Below are 21,121 nucleotides of genomic sequence, written 5' to 3' on the forward strand. Positions count from 1 at the left end.
ATCAGTTCTTAAAGTTAAAATGCAAGCCCACTTTACATCTCCAAACAAATCAATCCATTAAATTGGGAATATTTTGGGAAATATTCAGTACCCCTCCATCCAAAAGGCTCCCAGCCCAAAACCACCGGCAAAATATAACAGCAAAAAAAGGAATCCAACAAGCTGGCTCTCCCTCCTAGAACAGGCCCCACCACCCATGTGCACCCCCATGTGAAGCTGCGAACTCTTCTCTCTCTAAACCCACCACTCCCTTCCTTTGCCCTTCCAATGCTCCTCCTCCTCCTCCTCCTCCTCCTGCCCGTTCTCTTCCCAAAATGCTCCCCCCCTAACCTTAGCCTCCACCCACCTCGCCGGAATCCTGTCACCGCCCGCTTCCCCTCACCATGGGGTCCTCTCACCGCAGTCTCCTGCTGGTTCTAGTGACCTTCCTGCTCGCCTGTGACGTTCACCGGGGGGCGGCGGCGACGACCGACGCGGGCGACGCCGCGGCAATGCGGGCCTTGGCGAAGGGCTTGTTGGCGGACCGGGCCCTGGGCTGGACCGGTCCGGCCGACCCCTGCACTTGGACCGGGGTCACCTGCACCGAGGGCCGGGTAACCGCCATTCAAGTCGGCAACCGGAGCCTCGCCGGAAAGCTACCGCCGGAGGTACGGAACCTCACCTCCCTCCTCCGGCTGGAGGTATACGAGAACCAGCTTTCCGGCCCCCTACCCTCCCTCGCCGGGCTCTCCTCCCTCCAGGCCCTCCTCCTCCACGGCAACAGCTTCTCCGGCGCCCCCCCGAAAGATTTCTTCTCCGGCCTCTCCTCCCTCCAGTCCGCCTACCTCGACGACAACCCCTTCGACCCCTGGCCCATCCCGGCAAACCTCAAGGATGCTGCTGCCCTCGTCAACTTCTCCGCCAACTCCGCCAACGTCTCCGGCGAGCTCCCGGACTTCCTCGCCACCGCCTTCCCCTCACTCGACCACCTCGCCCTCGCCTTCAATCTTCTTTCCGGCCCCGTCCCCGCCTCCTTCGCCACCGCCCCGCTCCGCTCCCTCTGGCTCAACAACCAGCTCGGAAGCTCCCGCCTCTCCGGCGGTATCGCCTTTGTCGCCAACATGACCTCCCTCGAGGAGCTCTGGCTAAACTCTAACGACTTCTCCGGCCCCCTCCCGGACTTCTCCGCCCTCCAACACCTCCAGAACCTCCAGCTCCGGGACAACCGCCTCACCGGCCTCGTCCCGGCCTCGCTCACCTCTCTCAAATCTTTGAATCGCGTCTCCCTCACCAACAACCTCCTCCAGGGGCCGGTGCCGGTCTTCCCGAAGACGGTGAAAACTGTCGACCTCACCCCGCAAGGTGAGAGCTTTTGTCTTCCGGAACCAGGGGACTGTGATCCCAGGGTCGATGTCTTGCTCTCGATTGCGAAATCTTTTGGCTATCCGAACAGATTCGCCGAGAGCTGGAAGGGGAACGACCCGTGCGGCGGCGGGTGGCCTGGGATCAGCTGCGACAGCGGCGGCAACATTACTGTCATCAACTTTCCGAAGATGGGATTGAACGGGACAATCTCGCCGGACTTCGGCTCGATCACTTCTTTGCAGAAGCTGCTGCTGTCCAACAATAACCTCACCGGCACGATCCCGTCGACGCTTACCAAGTTGCCATCTTTGAAGGAATTGGATGTGTCGAGCAACTTCCTCTGGGGCCAAGTTCCCTCCTTTAGCAAGAGTATTGCGGTGAACACATCTGGGAATCCAAATATCGGGAAGAATGATGGTACTGCTCCAGCTCCAGCTGGGGCATCCGGTGGTCCTATCAGCGATTCCAATTCGACTGGTTCGGCTGATGCGAGCCAGAGCAGCAGCAGCGGTAGGTCTTCTTCTGTTCCGGTAGGAGTCATTGCCGGATCGGTGGTTGCCGTGGTAGTTGGTGTCGGTGTCATTGGACTGCTCGGTTTTTGTTATTACAAGAGAAAGAAGCAAGCTTTTGGAAGAGTTCAGAGTCCGAATACCACGGTGATACACCCCCGGCACTCGGGATCGGACCCGGATATGGTGAAAGTCACAGTTGCTGGCTCGACTTTGAACGGCGGGACTGCAAGCGACACATACAGCCGGACAAGCAGCGGCCCGAGTGATGTACATGTAGTTGATGCTGGAAACATGGTGATATCGATTCAAGTCCTGAGGAATGTGACCAACAACTTCAGCAAGGAGAATATCTTGGGCGAGGGTGGGTTTGGGGTGGTTTACAAGGGCGAGCTCCATGATGGCACTAAGATTGCGGTGAAGAGGATGGAAGCCGGGGTGATGGGGACGAAGGGGTTGAATGAATTCAAGTCGGAGATTGCGGTCCTTTCTAAAGTAAGGCACCGTAATTTGGTTTCGCTCCTTGGTTATTGCTTGGATGGAAGTGAGAGACTCTTGGTCTATGAGTACATGCCTCAGGGAACGCTAAGTCGCCATCTTTTTAGCTGGAAGGAAGAAGGGCTGAAGCCTTTGGAATGGAAGAAGAGGCTGAGCCTTGCATTGGATGTGGCCAGGGGCGTGGAGTATCTGCACAGTTTGGCACATCAAAGCTTCATCCACAGGGATCTGAAACCCTCTAACATTCTGCTCGGTGATGATATGAAGGCTAAGGTTTCAGACTTTGGACTTGTCCGGCTTGCAGATGGGAAAGGTGCCTCCGTTGAGACAAAGCTTGCAGGAACTTTCGGGTATCTTGCACCAGAATACGCAGGTAATCCTCAATTCCAGAGCCTGACTATTTTTATTAATCTAGTTTGTGGTTACACAGAGAAGTGGATGGAAAGCTTTTAATTAAGATTCCAAAACAGTTACTCATATTTTGGATTTGATTTCTTGAAAAACAACTTGAAATTTTCAGAATCTCAAATTGAGTATCTGACTTTAAAGCAGCGCTCTGTTTGTGTTTATGCTTTTGATCAATGATGCGCCAGGATAATGCTTAATGATATGTACTGGGGAGGTTTTAAAGTCTTTTTTGTTATGAGCATTCCTTTAATAACACAAAAATATCCAGGCTTTCGTTTCTAAGACCAATAGATAAGTTACATGTCTGAGTTTTTATAATCTTTTTGTGTCAGCTAGCTCATTTTATTTCAAGCTGAGCTCGAGCTGTTCATAAACAGCTTATTCAAGGGATCTGGTGAGAATTTGCGGTCATTTATGACTGAGACTTTTATTTCTATAGTTTAGAGTGACAATGTCAATTATCATTCTATTACACATAATACATGTCACTTTTTTGATAAATAATTATAAAAAACGGTCGTTTATATTAGTTAATGATTCTTAAATAATATATATTATTCATATATTAGTATCTTGAGCTAATTTCGGCCTAGCTCTAGCTTGCCCTGTTTCTTAACCGAGGGAGCAAACTTAAGCTAGCTCGTGAACAGCTCGCTTGTTCGCCAGCCCTGGACAAATTGTTGATGGCCTGTTATAGCAATAACATTATGGAGTTGAAATCATAGCATCGATTTTATTCTGAGGGCCATAAAGCTATCAGATATATCAAATTTCCTCAGATTTTAGGCCTGGTTTAATATGCTGCATGAACTTAGCTGGTGATGTTTATCAACTTTGAACATCTTTGCAGTGACAGGTCGTGTGACCACAAAAGCTGATGTGTTTAGCTTTGGGGTGATACTTATGGAGCTGATCACTGGTAGAAAGGCACTTGATGAGAGCCAGCCAGAAGAGAGTGTGCACCTTGTAACATGGTTCCGGAGGATGCAGCTCAACAAAGAGACCTTCCGAAAGGCCATAGATCCCACGATAGACCTTGATGAGGAGACCCTTGCGAGCATCACCACCGTTGCAGAGCTCGCTGGCCACTGCTGTGCAAGGGAGCCTTACCAGAGACCAGATATGGGGCATGCTGTCAATGTTCTGTCGTCGCTTGCGGAGCTTTGGAAGCCCTCCGATCCAGACTCGGAGGATAGTTATGGTATCGACCTCGACATGACTTTGCCACAGGCACTCAAGAAATGGCAAGCGTTTGAGGACAGTAGCCATTTCGATGGTGCTACATCATCATACATTGCGAGCTTGGACAACACTCAGACCAGCATACCCACAAGGCCACCAGGCTTTGCTGATTCATTCACCTCAGCTGATGGAAGATAGGTAGCAACTAAGGGGAGAAAAAGTGGGTAGTTCTAAGCGAGGTTTGTTCATTCCCTTTGTGAAGGCTTTGCTTCTGTTCTTGGGCTGTTTTTCTTCCCTTTTCTTCATGTATGATGATCTCTTAGCTTAAACACTTCCAGTTTCTCTTCTAGTTGTTTTTCGTTAGAATTTTGGGAATACTAATGAAGTGTTGTATTGCAATGAGTTGTAATATTGTTGTATCATTATCACGTTGGTGCATGAAATACTTGGCTGATGATCCCATGGTTGGAGTCTTCTGGTTAACATTTGGTGAAAAGCTTGACTTTGCCTTTTTTGTCTGTTAGGGGCCTTTGGCCTTGGATGACCTTCAAGTACTCCTTGTTCATTGCAGGCCATACATGAAGGAAAGGCAATAAACTTCTTACCAGAAAATTCGCAAGACACACACACACACACAGAGAGAGAGAGAGAGAGATGAACCTTTTATTTCTCTAGGTATACGTTTTCTCTTTGTTGATAATGTTTTATAGCCAAGTCTCTGCTGGTGGTTCTGAATTTGCTACTTCAGTCTTATCTGCATCTTTGCGTGGTTCTGACTCCTGATAGATAACACTGGCTACAACAAAAAGCATTCAATTCCATCTTATCCGATAGGGCTAACCTGATACAAGAGGTTCTCAGATACCAGGTAAACTTGCTACAGGGACATGCATGCCCGGTTATATAGAATACGTTAGCCATACGTTGTCTGCTACAGCACTACATTATTCGAGCTACTGCATCAAATGCGCCGAGCCACTATCGATGAATACTTCTTTCAAATATAAACAGTCATGGAAGGAGAGGTGAGGGCTTCGCTACATGAGCCTAGTACCAAAGTTGGGCAATGAAATGAGTCTAACGGGAAAGTTGGATTTGAGGGCGAGAGGATTGCTACGAAATTGAAGTAAGAGCTGTGCCATGAGTAGATGTTAAAAACGAAGCTGTGGGGGAGTGCAGGAAGCATGAAATGACCGGTGATGCGAAGGAGAAGACATGCAAAATGGATGCCGAGCAGTGAAGACGAGGAAAAGAGGGGAGTGCATGCAGGAAGCGTAAAAAGGGTTGTGTGACGCCGAAAACGTGCCGCGGCAGCAAGGTAGAAAAAAGCTGTGATGCGAGCGGCGAACAGAGGGATGGGGTGCGTGTGATCTCGAACCATTATAATTCAAACTCGACTTTGTTTGGAACGTTAAGTTGGTTGGTTGACGTCTCTTTTCTCAGTGATGATGCTCCGGAAAGATTATTAAAAAAAAAGTGTGGTCGTACTCTTCTCAAAATTATTTTAGAAATTATTGCAGGCATAAATTGCTAATCAGAGATTGAAAAAAGAAAAAGAGACTGTAAGAACGGTGAAATGCCAGAATGACTGATCTCCTCTTGAAAGGCTAGAGAAGACGGGTCTGGAGTGAAGTTAATGCCACCCGCCAGGCTTTGTGGTCATAAAAGTGGGCAATGGTCATATCTTGGATCCGTGCATGCTTTGTCAATGCAGTTTCCAAAAAAAATTTTCAGGTTGTGCAGGATTCCAGGAAGCTTAAATTGAATTCTTGGAGTTTGAGAATTTGGAGACTTTGATGCACGGTTACCTCTTTGATCCAGAGGATTCTTCTGTCGTACGTAGGTTATCCCTTCATTAATGGATCGATGAGTAACTGATACGAGGCTAACCCTGCAAAAGTTGTTTCTTCATGTGCCGTCCAAGTTATGCCTACAAGAAGTGATTAGTCTGCATGATGAAGGAGGAATTATACCATGCCATATGTCAATTTTTATGAACCTCATGCATCATACATTCGTCTCCGATTGCCATCTCATGCAGCTCATCTTAGTTTGTTCCTGTGGTGCATCCTTGATGTAGTGTGCATGATGTAGAATATAATTTCTTCTGATAGCAGGAGCACCCAAGCTATGTGATATTGGGCTAGCTCAGCCTGAGCTGCCAATATCAACTGCACAAGCACAACATTATGTTGCTGATGCACTGGCTTGTTTAAATTAAAAAGGAAACAAATTCTAAGGGTATCTACGTATAATCATTGTCTTCATAAGCATGGTATCAGCTTTGATTACAAACTGATGTTATGCTGAGCCATAATCATCTGAAGTTCTCTTTGTTCTTTTGAGTCCTTTGCAGTAAGATACCATTCACAATGCACTTTGGAACATGGGTTGCGAGGCTCACAACATATAGCACAGGAGTACCTGCTGTGAATATGGCAAGCACTGCCAGAACACTCATGGATTTATCCAACCATCAGGCGAGATTCCCGGTTTGGTTTATTTGTTAAGTGATGCCAAATGCATTAATAAGTAGTTCAGAAGCTATAATTGAGCTTTGATGAAAAAATCAAAATAATTATGTTATCTAATCCTATAAGAAATTGACAATACCAACCCCTTGAGCACCAACGAAGAACCACAAAAAGCATCCTAATCACAACTATGATATGTTTTCCATTTTTGATTCCTAGAGTCAATTGGGTAATTACCAATAAGCACTGCCGGGCTATCTCCCAATTTTTGTTTGCAGACCTAACTGGCGGAAGTTATTATTTATTAGAGCATACTTTGTTTTGTATATTAACTAACTTTTGTTTTTATATCCTTGCACTTGGTTTCTAGGATTACAATCTTATACGTTAGTTTGGAAATAGTTTGATTGACTTTGCTTATCAAAAACTGTCTGTATGTTAACAATGCAGCTCCGCGTCACAAAGTCTTCTTAGCTAATTACATTTAGAGGTTAGAGATAAATAAGATAATTGAGGTGCTTACCCATCACTCATTAATATACATATATATACATACATACACATGCACGAAATAACATATTTTTTTGACCACTCGATGCAGAGTCAAGAAATTTCTAAATCATGTGATTTTTATATGTAAGTAGTTTAACTAGATTCGGATCTAAAGTTTGATGTATGCAAAAAAAGAGGTTTCGTCAACCTGAAGCTGCTAAAGCACTCCGAACGACCTTTGATCGTCTTCCTCTAAGATGAGGAACCAAACCAAGTCGTCAAAAGTCTTCCTCAAGTGAGTACTGGTCCACTAGATTCGACCAGATTTGACTAGATATCCATTCGAAATATGACCAAGTATTCTCATCAGATATTTATATTTTTGAAATTTTACCGTATTTTGGTATATAAGTAGTTTAGAGACCAGCTCAAATCATCAATATAAGACTCTCGACATCCAATTTAGATTTAACTAAATTTGAGTGGAGATCTACCCTGAATGTGACCAAGTATTCAAATCATGATACATTTATATTTCTGGAGTACTATTTTAACACATTGTGTAATTCAGATGAAAAGATAGAAGCAAACAAGGTTGTTAGAAAGCTTGATTCCCCGATTAACCGTGAATTTATGTCCCAAGGAAACGGCATTGCATAGCTGTGGTTCAGCTATCGCACCTTGGAGCAATGTCCAAGTTACATTTGACATTTATATTTGCAGCTCCACCCACCCTTCCAAAACCCAAAAAATTATGGCTCAGGTTCTTGTTATATATTGAAGGTCGGGTGCAGTTGCATGCAAAATTTCTATCCTGTCCGTGCCTGGTCATGGACAAACATGGTCACGCCTTTACGAGTGCCATATGCATCATTTTCCCCGAGGTACATGGAGATAAATAACTCATAAAGGGGACCATGAAGAGCTGGCATATGAGATATGCCCGATGTGAACATTGATGACCGATCCTCTGAGCCTATTCAAAGTCTAGCATTGTTATTCACATGAACTCCATATATACTACATTACTTCCATTTGTCATCTTATTTGGTAATCGAAATCATTATAAGAGACATGAACTTATAAAATTATACCACATGTGTGCTATCCTTCCTAGTTTACCAATAAAAGTAGCTAATAGGAAAATAAGAGAATTCTCTCGGGAACCGTTCTTTCTTCAGGCAAATCGAAAGTATGGGTCTCACATCTATTTTTTTAAAAAAAATTATACAAAATATCTATTATACTCTTAATAAAAAAAAATCTTATTCAATTCTATTTAAAAGTTTAAGAATATTTTTGAAAAAAAATTATTAGATTTTTTTCTCTATCAAATATAGAAAATCACCTTTTATTTTTCTCTTTCAAAAACTCCAACCAAATATGATTTTTTTTTTTTTAACCATGCTTTTCTTTCTTCTACCATAAACCAAATAGTTCTAATTGTATGGCCCTAGCTGTACGTGAAACAATTAGGACTTAGAATTTATCCACACCAAACTCATCCGAGTAGATCCAACTTAAACCTAACTTGTGGAAGACGAACTATGCCTTGATTGCCGGGCGGTCCAAAATTTTGCATGCGTGCATGTGAATATATAGATCTAGATGGCCAATAATGCGACACAAGGAAGCTGGCAACAAAATAATAAATGTAACAACCAAATCATTTCCCCATGCACCAAAGGATTATAAAAATAGGAAAAGAAACTAAAGAAACGCCATGGTTGGCATGGCCGGATGGCATGGCGTTAGGTAGTTAAAGAGGACCAGATTCTAGCTAATACCCGCCCCTGTCCCCCACAAGCTTAGAAGAGTTAGGGTGAGGCAAGGGGAAGACTTAGGCGCCGTCTAATCTCTTCTTTCCTCTGGTCCCCTTTGGCCTCTCTTGTTTCAATTGGCAAGGAGAGGGAGGCAAAGGCAGGGTGCCAGCTTTGTTGGACGCGGAAACAGCTCTGTTGTGGCTTGGGTTGGGTGGGCCCATCTGCGAGGTCAGACCGCCCTAAAAACGAGGTCTGAACCAGTTGAGCAAATGCTTCTCTTCCCTGCCATCCAAGGCTGTCGTGGGACCCACTCTGGTTCGGTCTTAGAACTCGCCTTGTCGACGAAAGCGTGTGCTGCACGTACATGCGTTTGGCCAGCCCTGCATGCACGTTGGGTCACGTAACTTTGTTGTCAGTGTGAATCTTATCTCGTGGGGTCTAAATTATTTAAGGAAACACGTATGGCTTACAGCATACGTAGGTATCACGTATCCACATATTGGTGAATGTCTAGTATCACTCTCACATCGAGTGAAGCCAATTGCAAGCTGCAAGGCAGACCGAGCCGTGTGGACTTCATACCACCCTACTTTTGCTCTGGTGTATTCTATTAATTTGTGTCATTTATCATGAAATTATGCTTGATTGATTCTTGCCAATCAGCATCCTTTACTATCGAGCGTTCGACAAACTCCTTCAATTCTCTATCTCGCGTATTATTTCATTGGAATCATTCGATTGATGTTGAAATAAAAGAATTCTTTAGTTCATTGGGGCCAACGATGCCCCAATGTGCTTTAATTCAAATTTGTTTGTTTTGTAAATTTTATCTAATTCATAGATGATATTTAAAATATTTAGCAAAACATGCATGATTTGCAACAGTGTTTAACTCATCCGTCTTTCATGACATTCTACATCGTAGCTAATTATGTCATGTATCATTTGGACTACAAATTAGCAGCTCAGCTATTTCACATATCATGAAATTGTGCATCGACTTGGGCGAGGAATTGAAAGCCTTCGCTTTACAGTGGGCTCGGGTGCTAATGAGATTCCCCTTGGCTCGATCATGAGCCCACCACCAGGGACTCCGGGTCCGGGCTAATCACCTTTCATGGTTGGCCTGACATGCGTGATTTCCTTTTGATTCCTTAAAATTATTAGCTATCATCCCACTGAATCATCTCAACCACTCGTACATGAAAAGGTATTACAGCTATGGCCTAGCCAATTTTTAATTTAACTCTAAGTGGAGCATGGAAGACTCTTCTTTTGAGTCCGCACCCTATAACATGGTTGCAATTTACTACACTATTCTTGTGATAGTTTTTAATAAAAAGTTCTCATTGATTTTCTTGCCAGAAAAATACAAAAGTTCGCATGGATTCATCTTGCATATAGGACTTATATTTATTTTTATTTTTATTTTTTTTCTTCAATCAATTCTTAGAAACTTGAGAGTTGAGAGATGGCATCCACTTTTTCTGTTTTTTTTTTCTTTTTTTTTTCAAGAATAGGAGAGGGTTTTAGGCCTCCATCTAATTTATTGAGAAAATAAATTTTATAATAATATAGGTGGGACTCAAATCCAGATTTTTGGTAATAATTTCTAGCAACTTTATTAACTTAACTAGCTGATACACACTGTTATACTCGAAAAAACTGCTACTAGTTTTGTTTCTCTTATTTAAAGATCTAGTTGCGAACTCATAGTATAAATTTGCTCGAGTTCCAGGACAGGCCTTCATGCCTCCTTTAGAAAACTTTTAAAAAAGGAAAGTGCTGCTTCGAATCCCTAGTCTTATCACTATAGATCATGCTGCCCTACTTCTTAAGGCCATGGCCCAATAGCTCTCGGCCACTGGAGAACAGCCATATCCTCAAGAGGATATCCTTGCCTGGATTTACCCTAACATGTCGGACTCACTGGATGTGCCTTTCCAGATTCAGGTGTTCTATAAATTGGGTGCATGAATCTAATCGTCAAAAAGACTCATATCAGCCTTTGCATGGAGCCGACCAAACAAATTGTTCTGCTCATCTAGCTGCTATGCTCATTCTTCTCCAGTTTCCCAAAAATAATGAGGATGTTCCGCAGAAATTCCTCATGCCATTCACCACATACCTTTGGTTTCATTTTTCGTGTCAGCCTCAATTAATGTGCAATCTATTAGCAATCATTTTTAAACCTTATTATGATTTATATATAATGACACTCATTATAACATTATGGCAGCTATTTTCTTGAAAAAATAAAAATTACAATAATCGCACCGACCATCTTAGCCCTTCGATCATGCTTAGTGTTATAATAGCTCATTGTAACACCAGTAATGATCGTTGCTTGTTATTTGCATCGTTTCCTTAATAATAAAATAATATTTCCAAAATTCAATTTTTTCCTCCAAAAATGTTTGCAACGGTTGAAAAGAAAAATCTCTAGTAAAATGTAAAATGGACAATAACTTATCACATCATGTGTGATAGGAAATAGACATGGAAGGTTAAGATTTAGAAGTTTTTAAAAGGGTCGAAGATCCGACGATAGGAAATACACTAGAGTTGGTAAGTTCAACATTAGCTCAACCTAGCATGGGCCTTGCTAAAGAGCAAATAAGTCTAGGTAAGCATGGTCAAGCCTTCTCAGGTAGGTAATTGAAATTGGTCCATCAGTCTTAATGGCCCTTGGACATGTCTGCATCCATCCATATCTTGGTCAACTTAAGGCAAACTTTCGCTGAACAATGTCATGCACGAGCCGTCAGGGTGTCTTGCAATAGCCATTGGAGATGGCAGATTAGGTGCCTGAATACGAATTGCATTGAATTCGTTCAACACTTTTATTAGACCAACAAAAGACTTGCAATTAAGATGACAAAGTACCCAAATCTACCAATGTTGATGATTTCGCAATTTTCTTTTGTTTAGTTATAGATAATCCCATCACATCAATAATGTCGATTCCTATTTGCAAGAGAATTCTTTAGATCATGCTCTGCAGCAATACAAGCCAAATAGAGATATACTTCACAAGTTTAGAAGAAAAGCTTGCATGTGTGAGAAGCCTAATCCATCCTTCCAGTGCTAACTACAAAGATTTCCATGTTAAGCCAATTCGGAAAATCTCGACTTAAATCAATCTCCGGCCATACCCCTAGACAAAATATTTTAGCCCAGATTTTCTACATTAAGATTTGTTGCAAAAGAATGTTGGACTCGTATTGGCTCTGGCCAGACCCAAGCCTGATTTTGACATTTACTGTCGAGCTGTGACAGGATTTCATTGACCTAAATTTTTTCCTAACCTAACTCGTCTCTAAACCCTGGACATGGCCCAAAGTCTTGAAAGTTTAAATATAGGCCCATGGGCCTAGAATGTGAGCCCAATCTTAGATAGTTCGGTCAAGCCTTTAGGATGTTTTGACTAGCCTGTCCAAGTTAAAATCCCTAATTAAAGAACCTCAATTTAGAAAGGTGAGGGCATAGTCACTAGTAAGTCTTTATGGATTTAATTTAGAAAAGCCATGCTTCACATAAATGCACTTATACACTGAAGTGTGATTTCAAATTTAAAGGTGTTTACGGGAGCGACCTCAACACGCGCCATGAATGACACCAATCCTAAAGTTGTGTTTAACCCTCTAGCTTTTGGCCTTGACCACAGAAGTACAACAATTGTTGAGTTATATCATGGACAATGTAAGTAAGTTTCCCGGACTTACGCTCATATATAGATTAAATAGCCTCAAACGAGCAACATCAGAAGCGTAGAAGAGCATCGATACCGTTGTACATCCATAAACTCAAATAACATCAATCTTTTAATTGTCGAAAATGAAATATTTCATCGAACTGCTATGCTGGTGTTATCAGATTAATTTCAAAAGTCCGTAAGAAATTGGATTTCTGTGGTAGGAAATATCTGACGCAATAGAAGCCCAAAAAGCTCGGCCGTAGGTTCCAATAACCTTGCGCATTTGGGTGATGCTGCTAAGGGTGATAAAATAGCGATGGTTCCGTTTTTGTTGGTGACAGGTGGGTCAGTGCAGGCATGACGCTATGATTTCAATGCATCAATTGTTTCATATGCGTGAAGGCAATACGTCTTGTCAATTGTTGATGAAGTGATTGTTGAAGTGATGGTCAAGCCTTCTCTCTCTCTCTCTCTATATATATATATATATATATATATAAATAAAGGAGAGATGATTGTCTCAGCTTACTAGAACCACTGCACAAGAACTATTTCCTAGAGGAGTCCTATGGTGGTTGCAATGCTCTAGTCCTTAACTATCAACAGCTACAGATTCACTTTGAGGTTATGAAGTCTGTCCACATACTTAATGAAGCAAAATGAGTGATTGTTAGATTGGAAACCATACTTACTAGCTTTGAACCAATGAGTCTCGGTAAATCATGTATCTAATGGGTTAGACCGTATTTTTTGGCCTTGGATATACCGAGCTCTCACATGAAGTATATATAACCATGTCAATGTCAACTAGGGTTGAAACCGAATTGGATACTAGTATATTTATTTTTATATTTATTTTATTTGACGAATACAAATACATATATAGATATTAGTCGGATGCAAAATTTTATATCTATATTTATTTTAAATAGATATGGATTTAAATAGATATGGATATAAATTGGATACTGAAAATATGGATATCAATATGGATACAAATCTATAATTAAATTTATGACCATAAAATCAAAGAAATTATTAAGTGGAAGGTAAATTAAGTTAATAGCATGTTGATATGGTCATTTATTCTTCTTAAAAATTTATAATTATTATATAAAATTAAGTGAAATTATAAATAGAATTCGATATTCGAATATGGATTACATAATTATATGTCCATATTTATATTCATTTTTTTTAACAAATATAGATACACATATGGATAGTAATCGAATGCTCAAATTTATATTTATATTTGAATAGATTCAAATATGCAAATGAACCTGAACGAACCTACTTTCACACCTAATATCAACCTTGCACCCTTCTAACCCTCATCTTTTTCTCCCTCTCCCTCTCCCTCTCTCTCACACACAATGAAATCATTTTCTGATTAACAAAAAATATTTGTCACCTGCTCAAAGCTAAAAAACAATTTTTTTTATTTCTACAAAAATGATTAACTTATTTCGGGTACAAAGTTAATCATCAACTTCAGTGGTAATAGTAGTTGAAACAAGAGGTTTTTAAGGGGACTATTTTATTTAATTATTTATTATCCTACATAATTATTTATTCCGTTTTATATTTTGTGGATGACTTGTATGGTTGTTAGTTGATAAATCATTTATTGTCACTTGAGAAAAATACTTTGTTCTACTTCTGAGCATGAAAAATCTTTGATGATGACCAAGAGAAAGAAAAGTCGATACTTGTTACGTGGAGATAATAATTGCTGTGCAAGTACAATCCCAGGAACGCATAGCCGATACTTGACTTCCTTAATTTTACCAACAACCGCGTAAGAAAAATTCCAACGCCAAAATCAACTCGGGTTACCTAACTAACGACTCACCACAAAACCCGAACCGGCCAAACCCGTTTCAACAGCAAACAAAAAGGGCGGCCCGAGAATTATAATTCCGATCCAGCCTGATCCGAGCCGAATTTAGTTGGTCCAAATCTGCAACCCCCACAAATTGGTTCGGACCAGTTTTTTGAACCGGACCAGACCCGACATAACTACCAAGAGTCAATATTTTATAGCACCGAAAAGATCAATTCAAAGGTCGGTTTTCCCTCTGGAGGTGACCAAACCAGCACTTTATTGCGTACCTAATTTTACCTGTAAAAGATTCCAGCATTTAATTTAATAGTTTATTATTAGTAGGAACAAGAGAAAAAAAAGACTACGACCAAACTATTCTCGTTCAAGGCCTTTTAAGATATGGTGTCACGTTTATTGGCCTTGTAGTCGTATCAATCAACAGAGATTTCAGAGAAACCTAGGACGGTCAATGAACCAAGAGGCTGCTTGGTTCGGCTTTTTTCTTGGAGCCCAATCTTTGGTTTGATCAATATTCAGCTGAAAGAATCGATCTTCTTTCACCTCTTCTGACTATTGGATCATAAATTTCACATATCTCAAAATACTTCAATTTTTTTGTTCCAACTCTTGTGCAATCAAACAGTTGACATCATAAAAGAAGATGATTTATTCTTTCCGTGAGAGATACAGCCTAAACCTACAATTAGATGGTGGTTTTTGTTTTATGAGAGGAGATCTGATAATGATTCTCGATCTATCAAAAGAATTGCTACATCTATATGCCTGGCATGTGTATAAATCTGTAGCGGCTAAATGTTACAATGAAATGGACATAATCAAATTTATCTGCATCAATTAGCAAATAGCATGTAGCTGAATTTGCTGCAAGTTTACCGGATATTTCTAATAATGCTTTTAGCTGTAGAAAAATAGCTTGGCTAGAAACTTTTACAGGTCACCAAGACAGTATTATGGACCATTTCAAAGTCACAAATGGAACCTTTTCTTTTATGAGAAAAGATCTAAATAATTTAGATATTAATACTTTATCATGTCATACTGGGCATTAAGAGTCGCTGCAATGGCTCAGCAATGTAACAGTGAAATTATAAATGTAAAATGTTTACACTGATCACTAGAAGTCATGTAACGATTTTTTAAATGCCAAATATGGCCATAATGCACAAGTATTTGCACTTATTAAAGTGTATTCAGACTATGATAGTTCCACAACCACCATTTGAAACAACAGCCAATCCCAGGAGTCCTACGAGTAGTTTATGTATTTGTTTACATTATAAAAAAAGGTGTGTAGGCAATATAAAGGGATGAAACGAGGGGTAGCCCTAGACTTTGATGAAGGCAAGCTTTGGATGGAAGTCTTTGGCACAGCTACTGGGTTAATTACTTTAAATCCATCTAGACTGGCATCTTAATTTTCCTAATTCATCGTCCGAAAAGATCGGTTGAATTAATCATCCTGCTTTACTCCAAGCAAGTCTAGATGGTCTTGGAAGTCTAGTCCAATTTTAAGTTGTTTAACAGATCTCACGTTATGCTCGTCCAAAAGAAAACATGGTTTGATGCTTGAGACAAGTGAAATGCACATGATCAGGAAAATGTCAGGGGAACGGACATGGGTGTTGAAAACATAGTGAAGAAACGAGAAAGTATCCTCATGTAGTTTTCAGCATGCTTGTTGACAAAACTGACGAAGACCTATTAGTTTTATTAATGTGTCCATAATATATATCCCGGGCTTACAAGAGATGAGCCCAAAACCTATAAAATTCTAGGGAGCATGGAAAAAAAAATGTTTTATTATTACGTAGGTCTCTAGAAGACGGGCCAGCATTTGATTCAAGATTCCAAGCAGGGATTTTCTAAATATGAATTTGGTTTTGAAGTGCTTTCTTTTTCTAACCTATTTTTCGAGAAAAAGCTACTTGCATGAAGAACACATTCCACAAGAGAGAATGCATGCAAGTTGGTGTGATGGAAAGGATATTTGAAAAATAAAAAAAAATCTCTTGGTCTACCATGGGAAGAGCTTAAGCTGGTCGTAAGTCAGGACTTGGAAAAAGTAAGAAGTGAGAACCTCAAAGCATCCAGAACCAAAGGGAGACCCAATTGAGCCGCTCCACCGACGGGCTGACGAGCCGTTGGTCAACCGGGTCAGACGTCAAAACTATCCTATCCCAAGTTTGTCTTTCCTCATATAATTTAAGAAACCCGAAAGCCTTTTACCGTTTCCCCCCCGCGGTTTACACATTCAAACTTTCAACGGTCAACATTCAAATCAAAAGCCAAACCTTCACACCCCCCCTTCCTCTTTGAACCATTCCCTCCTTAGTCCTTATCTCCCCATTCTTTAGACAAAACTTATGTATATAGGTTCCCACTTCCCTTCCTCTCGTTCCAATCACAATTCTAAAACCTCAAAGCCCAAGTTGAATCTAACCTTCTCTCTCTTCTCTCTCTCTCTCTCTCTCTGTGTGTGTGTGTTTCGATTGCCTGCAGCTTTATTGTTCCATCAGAAGATTTTGTTCATGGCTTCGACATGGCGGACACGGAAGGCTGACCAAAAGACTAATCTAGCTAAGAGGAGGAGCCCGAACATTGCGGAGGTGTCGATCCCGACCCACTTCCGCTGCCCGATTTCTCTCGAGCTCATGAAGGACCCGGTGACGGTGTCGACGGGGATCACCTACGACCGCCAGAGCATCGAGACATGGCTCGACATGGGGAACACGACGTGCCCCGTTACGAATCAGGACCTCGAGGTCGAGGACCTCATACCAAACCATTCGATACGGAGGATGATACAGGATTGGTGCGTCGCAAACCATTCCTATGGGATTGAAAGGATACCCACACCGAAGATCCCTGTGACCCCAGCCCAAGCCTCGGAGATCCTATCAGGGATCGCTGCGGCCAGCCGGAGAGGGGAGACGACGAAGTGCCGTGAATTGGCGGTGAAAGTCAAAGCCTTTGCCAAGGAGAGCGAGAGGAACCGGAGGTGCTTCATGTCTCATGGTGCGGGTCGCGCCTTGGCTGCCTCATTCAGCGCTTTTGCTGCCGGTCCCTTGGAGAATTCGAAGACTGGAGTTCTGGAAGATATCTTATCAGCATTGGTATTCATGCACCCGCTAGACGAGGAGACTGCTTGGCACATCGGGTCACCGGAGTCTCTTGATTCCATCGTGTTGATCTTGAAATGCGGGGACTTGGCCGGAAGGCTTGGTGCAGTCTTGGTGGTGAAGGAGCTTGTTTCAGCCAACGGAGAGTGGGTGGAGGTCATGGCCAACACCAAGGGGCTGATTGAAGCCTTGGTCAAGCTCATCAAAGAGCCCATCTTTCCCCAGGCCACAAAGGCCTCCCTGGTGGCCACCTACTACATGGTTAACTCCGACGTCGAGAGGATGGCATCGAGGTTCGTGGACTTGGGTCTGGTCCCCGTGCTCCTAGAGATCCTCGTCGACTCCGAGAAGAGCATGTGTGAGAAGGCATTGGCCGTGCTCAGTGGGCTCTTGAGCTGCGAGGAGGGTAGGGAGAAGGCCTACGAGCATGCCCTCACGATGCCGGTGTTGGTTAAGAAGATGTTTCGGGTCTCGGACATGGCGACCGAGTTCGTGGTCTCAGCCCTTTGGAAGCTCTGCAAGAACTACAACGAGGAAGAAGCGGAGGAGGGTGGAAGGAGAGGTGAGTCTCTGGTGGAGGCTCTGCAAGTAGGAGCCTTTCAGAAGCTCTTACTTCTCTTGCAGGTAGGATGCAGTGGCTCAGCCAAGGAGAAGGCCACTGATCTCCTCAAATTATTGAATGGTTATCGGGGGAGGGCTGAGTGCATTGATACCATGGATTTTAAGGGGCTGAAGAGGCCCTTTTGAATGATGGTCTGATGATTCAGAGGGAGTATGTGAGATATTAAGAGGGATTCAGTTTTGGTTGTTGTGTGATAGAGTCCTATGTACAAAATATAAAGAATTAAAAAATGATTCGTTCTCTGTTTATCTTTTTGCAGTTTGGCTGCTTGCTTATTGTTGTTATGCTTCCTATGTTATAATTAAATTCTATGTATTGTCATGGTTAACCTTTTCCTTGCACTTCAGATCTTAAGGGGATGAGATCCAAACACCATGCATTCATTCTATTCTTCGTTTCCATGTCTGTTCTCAATTTAAGGAACATGGAATTGGACTTGGATAGTTCAAAGGATTAGTTCCTGAGTAATTCGTTGGTCTCTTCTAGCATAGGCGTTCGCGGCTGAGACTATCAACCCTGCTATGGCCAATTGGCCACATTGTCGAGAATTGGAGAAAATGGGCATAGAGAGTCATAAATATGCATTTATTTTATTTTTGTTTCAACGTTTATTCTCAATTTAAGAAATATGAAATTGGACTTGGATAGTTTAGAGGATAAGTTTCACAAGTAATATGTTTGGTCTATCAACCTGATATGGCCACTTGGCAACATTGTAGATAAGGATCGGAGAATATGGGTATAGAGTCATGAATATGCATTTATATTAATTTTGTTTCTCTCTCAATTTAAGGTATATGAAATTGGATTTGGATGGTCTTAAGAAATTGCTCACAAGTATTATGTTGTCTCCTTTAGCATAGATGTTCCAAAATATGGGTACAGAGGATCATAAAAAATTGCTAGATTGAAATGAATATGAGCGTGGGATTAGTATATATGCAGGTTATCATCATCCAACTTTTAATATTTCACCAACTGCACTAGTTGGCATCCACACGATCACCGGTAAATTCTTTAACTTGTAAACAGTGACATATCCATAAAGTGGTCCTCCAAATCAACCAATTTTTTGACTCTTCGGGTGCAATATAACAAGTTATTTGTGAGAAGTCATACATCCATGACTTTCACTTATTTGTCTCCTCCTCATGAAATGGACAAAAATTATATGGAGCGGGCACTGGAGAAGAAAGTATAGGGTGGGCTTCCTATTTTACGATATTTCCCCTATTAACGAAATCGTCACTTTCTTAATTGGCAAAAAAGGAAAAAAAAACTTATGTGCGGCATCTTCTTTCTTTCTCATTAAACCTCTCCATCCATTCTCTTTCTCGTCATGCTATCTCTCATGTCCATAAGGTCTTCCCTCTCCTTTCCAAGTCCATTTCTTCTCCTCCAAATATCTCTCTTTTTTAGAATTTTTGCACCTAAGAGTTTATGAAATCTAAGAAATAGTATGTATATAATTTCTTATGTTAGGTAAAGTTAAGAATATGTATACAATGTACTGGTACTGATAAATACCATATTTTAGAAATTATGTATTGATTTACCTAAAGGTATGGATTGACTTGCTAAATGACTAATTTGTTTGATGTGTGTCATCCAATCTTATAGTGTATATTGGTGAAAAATATGTTCTAAAAACTATATATTGATTTACTTAGCGGTGTGTACTAAATTATTACGAGATGTGCATCCAAAAAGCTTGCAGTATGTATCAGAAAAATGGTGAGTGTGTATCACCTAACCACGTAGTGTGAAAATGATGTTTTAGAAATTATGTATCAATTTATTTGGAAGTATGTATGAGGTTGCTAGATGAATAATTTGCTAAGTATGTATCATCCGATAGTGTATTGTATGCTGGTGAACACCATATTTTAAAAACTATGTATTGATTTATATATATTGGCTTATTAAATGACTAATTTATTTTGTGTGTATCATCTAGCCATGTAATACGTATCCATAAAAAATATATTCCGGAAATGAAGAAGAAAAAGGATGCCGTGTGTGATTTTCTTTTCTTTTTTAGTTTTTATTTTTAATCACAGGACTAACAACTCTGTTAGTAGGAGGAATTTCTGACTTTTGGATTTTTTTTTTTTTAAGATGAGCACTAAAACAAACGTGACAAAATAGACAATCCGTCCCATATTTTCTTCTCTAATGCCCAAACCATATGATTTTTGTTCTCATGGAATACTAGTGAAATTACTCATCTACTTATATCTCCATTATTGCTTTTGCATGCAATATTCCTTGAAACTGTTTTTCTAGCCATTGTATTTGAACAGCCAACCTTAATTTCTTTGGGCAAGACTCGGTAGATATAGCACTTTTTCTCCCTTTTCACATGTAATTTCTCTATCACCCAAATTGCGTGCTGGGAAGTGTGAAACTTAGAGTCGGTACAAGCTAGAAACAACAATTCATGTACCTTGGAAATGGTTGCCAACTTGGATTCCCCTCCTTCTCTGGGCTTCAGACCTCGAGCCGAGACTTGGTGCGGTACGGTGGGGACGGAAGAGAACGCCCGGTCGCTTTTCCACGCCAACTATCAGTTCCCTAATCTCCCATCGAACTTGGGTCACTACTGTACGAACATCGTCTCACGCGGCTTTTCCTTCTATTCATATATGTTTTCTCGATAACTTCAATTCTGTTCATATTTAATTTCAGATTCTATTCTGTTCATACTGATAGAAATTGACCCAACCTTATTGTTCTCAAAGGGCGATGGCCCACGAGAGCTTTCTAATTTTACGTCATGTAGGTTACCCTTCAAATCCATTAACCAAGTGTCTAAACCCATCACCGGAGAGCTCAGTCACCGGGTAATCTTAGCAGTTCTGGAATATATTAGCTTTAAGCTAAATCAGTATTTGTTTGCACTTTTCATCTTATTAATTTGTGATTCCATAAGTTCCTTAGGGCATGTTCATCTTCCCTTGTATGAATCTACCGCTGGATGGCTGCTTTGAGATCTGAATAGATGGATAAATGAAGAAGTTCGGAGTGCTTTAAGATCTGTTGGAGGATGTGATCCAACGGTTGACATCATGAAAAATGATCAATCATTCTTTCACATGAAAGATGGGAACCCAAATCCTAATATAAGGAGGTTGCGCAAGGTTAATTTGCCCATAAGTGATTGA

At 41.2% G+C, this 21,121-nt stretch overlaps 2 protein-coding genes across 2 annotated transcripts; both read left to right on the forward strand.

The window, feature by feature from the left end:
- The first annotated feature begins 3 nt into the window (after window positions 1-3).
- On the forward strand, window positions 4-4,424 carry LOC103713358 (receptor protein kinase TMK1-like). The gene is made up of 2 exons (XM_008800259.6): window positions 4-2,724; window positions 3,610-4,424. Exons 1-2 carry the CDS (start codon window positions 384-386, stop codon window positions 4,137-4,139), a joined length of 2,871 nt encoding a protein of 956 aa, XP_008798481.3. The 5' UTR covers window positions 4-383; the 3' UTR covers window positions 4,140-4,424.
- Window positions 4,425-16,581: 12,157 nt separating this feature from the next.
- LOC103713384 (U-box domain-containing protein 21-like) lies at window positions 16,582-18,218 on the forward strand. The gene has a single exon (XM_008800294.6). The coding sequence runs from the start codon at window positions 16,745-16,747 to the stop codon at window positions 18,080-18,082; it is 1,338 nt and encodes a 445-aa protein (XP_008798516.1). The 5' UTR covers window positions 16,582-16,744; the 3' UTR covers window positions 18,083-18,218.
- The last annotated feature ends 2,903 nt before the right edge of the window (window positions 18,219-21,121 follow it).

This window comes from Phoenix dactylifera, chromosome 7 (assembly GCF_051530095.1).
Source record: "Phoenix dactylifera cultivar Ajwa chromosome 7, Ajwa_hap1_PhDact_Kaust_v1.1, whole genome shotgun sequence".
NCBI classification, from domain to species: domain Eukaryota; kingdom Viridiplantae; phylum Streptophyta; class Magnoliopsida; order Arecales; family Arecaceae; genus Phoenix; species Phoenix dactylifera.

Excerpts from the sequence above, each read along its gene's own strand:
- LOC103713358 (XM_008800259.6), top strand. The coding sequence starts at position 384 with ATGGGGTCCTCTCACCGCAGTCTCCTGCTGGTTCTAGTGACCTTCCTG. Across the intron at positions 2,725-3,609 it reads TCTTGCACCAGAATACGCAG|TGACAGGTCGTGTGACCACA; the intron begins GTAATCCTCAAT and ends ACATCTTTGCAG.
- LOC103713384 (XM_008800294.6), top strand. The coding sequence starts at position 16,745 with ATGGCTTCGACATGGCGGACACGGAAGGCTGACCAAAAGACTAATCTA.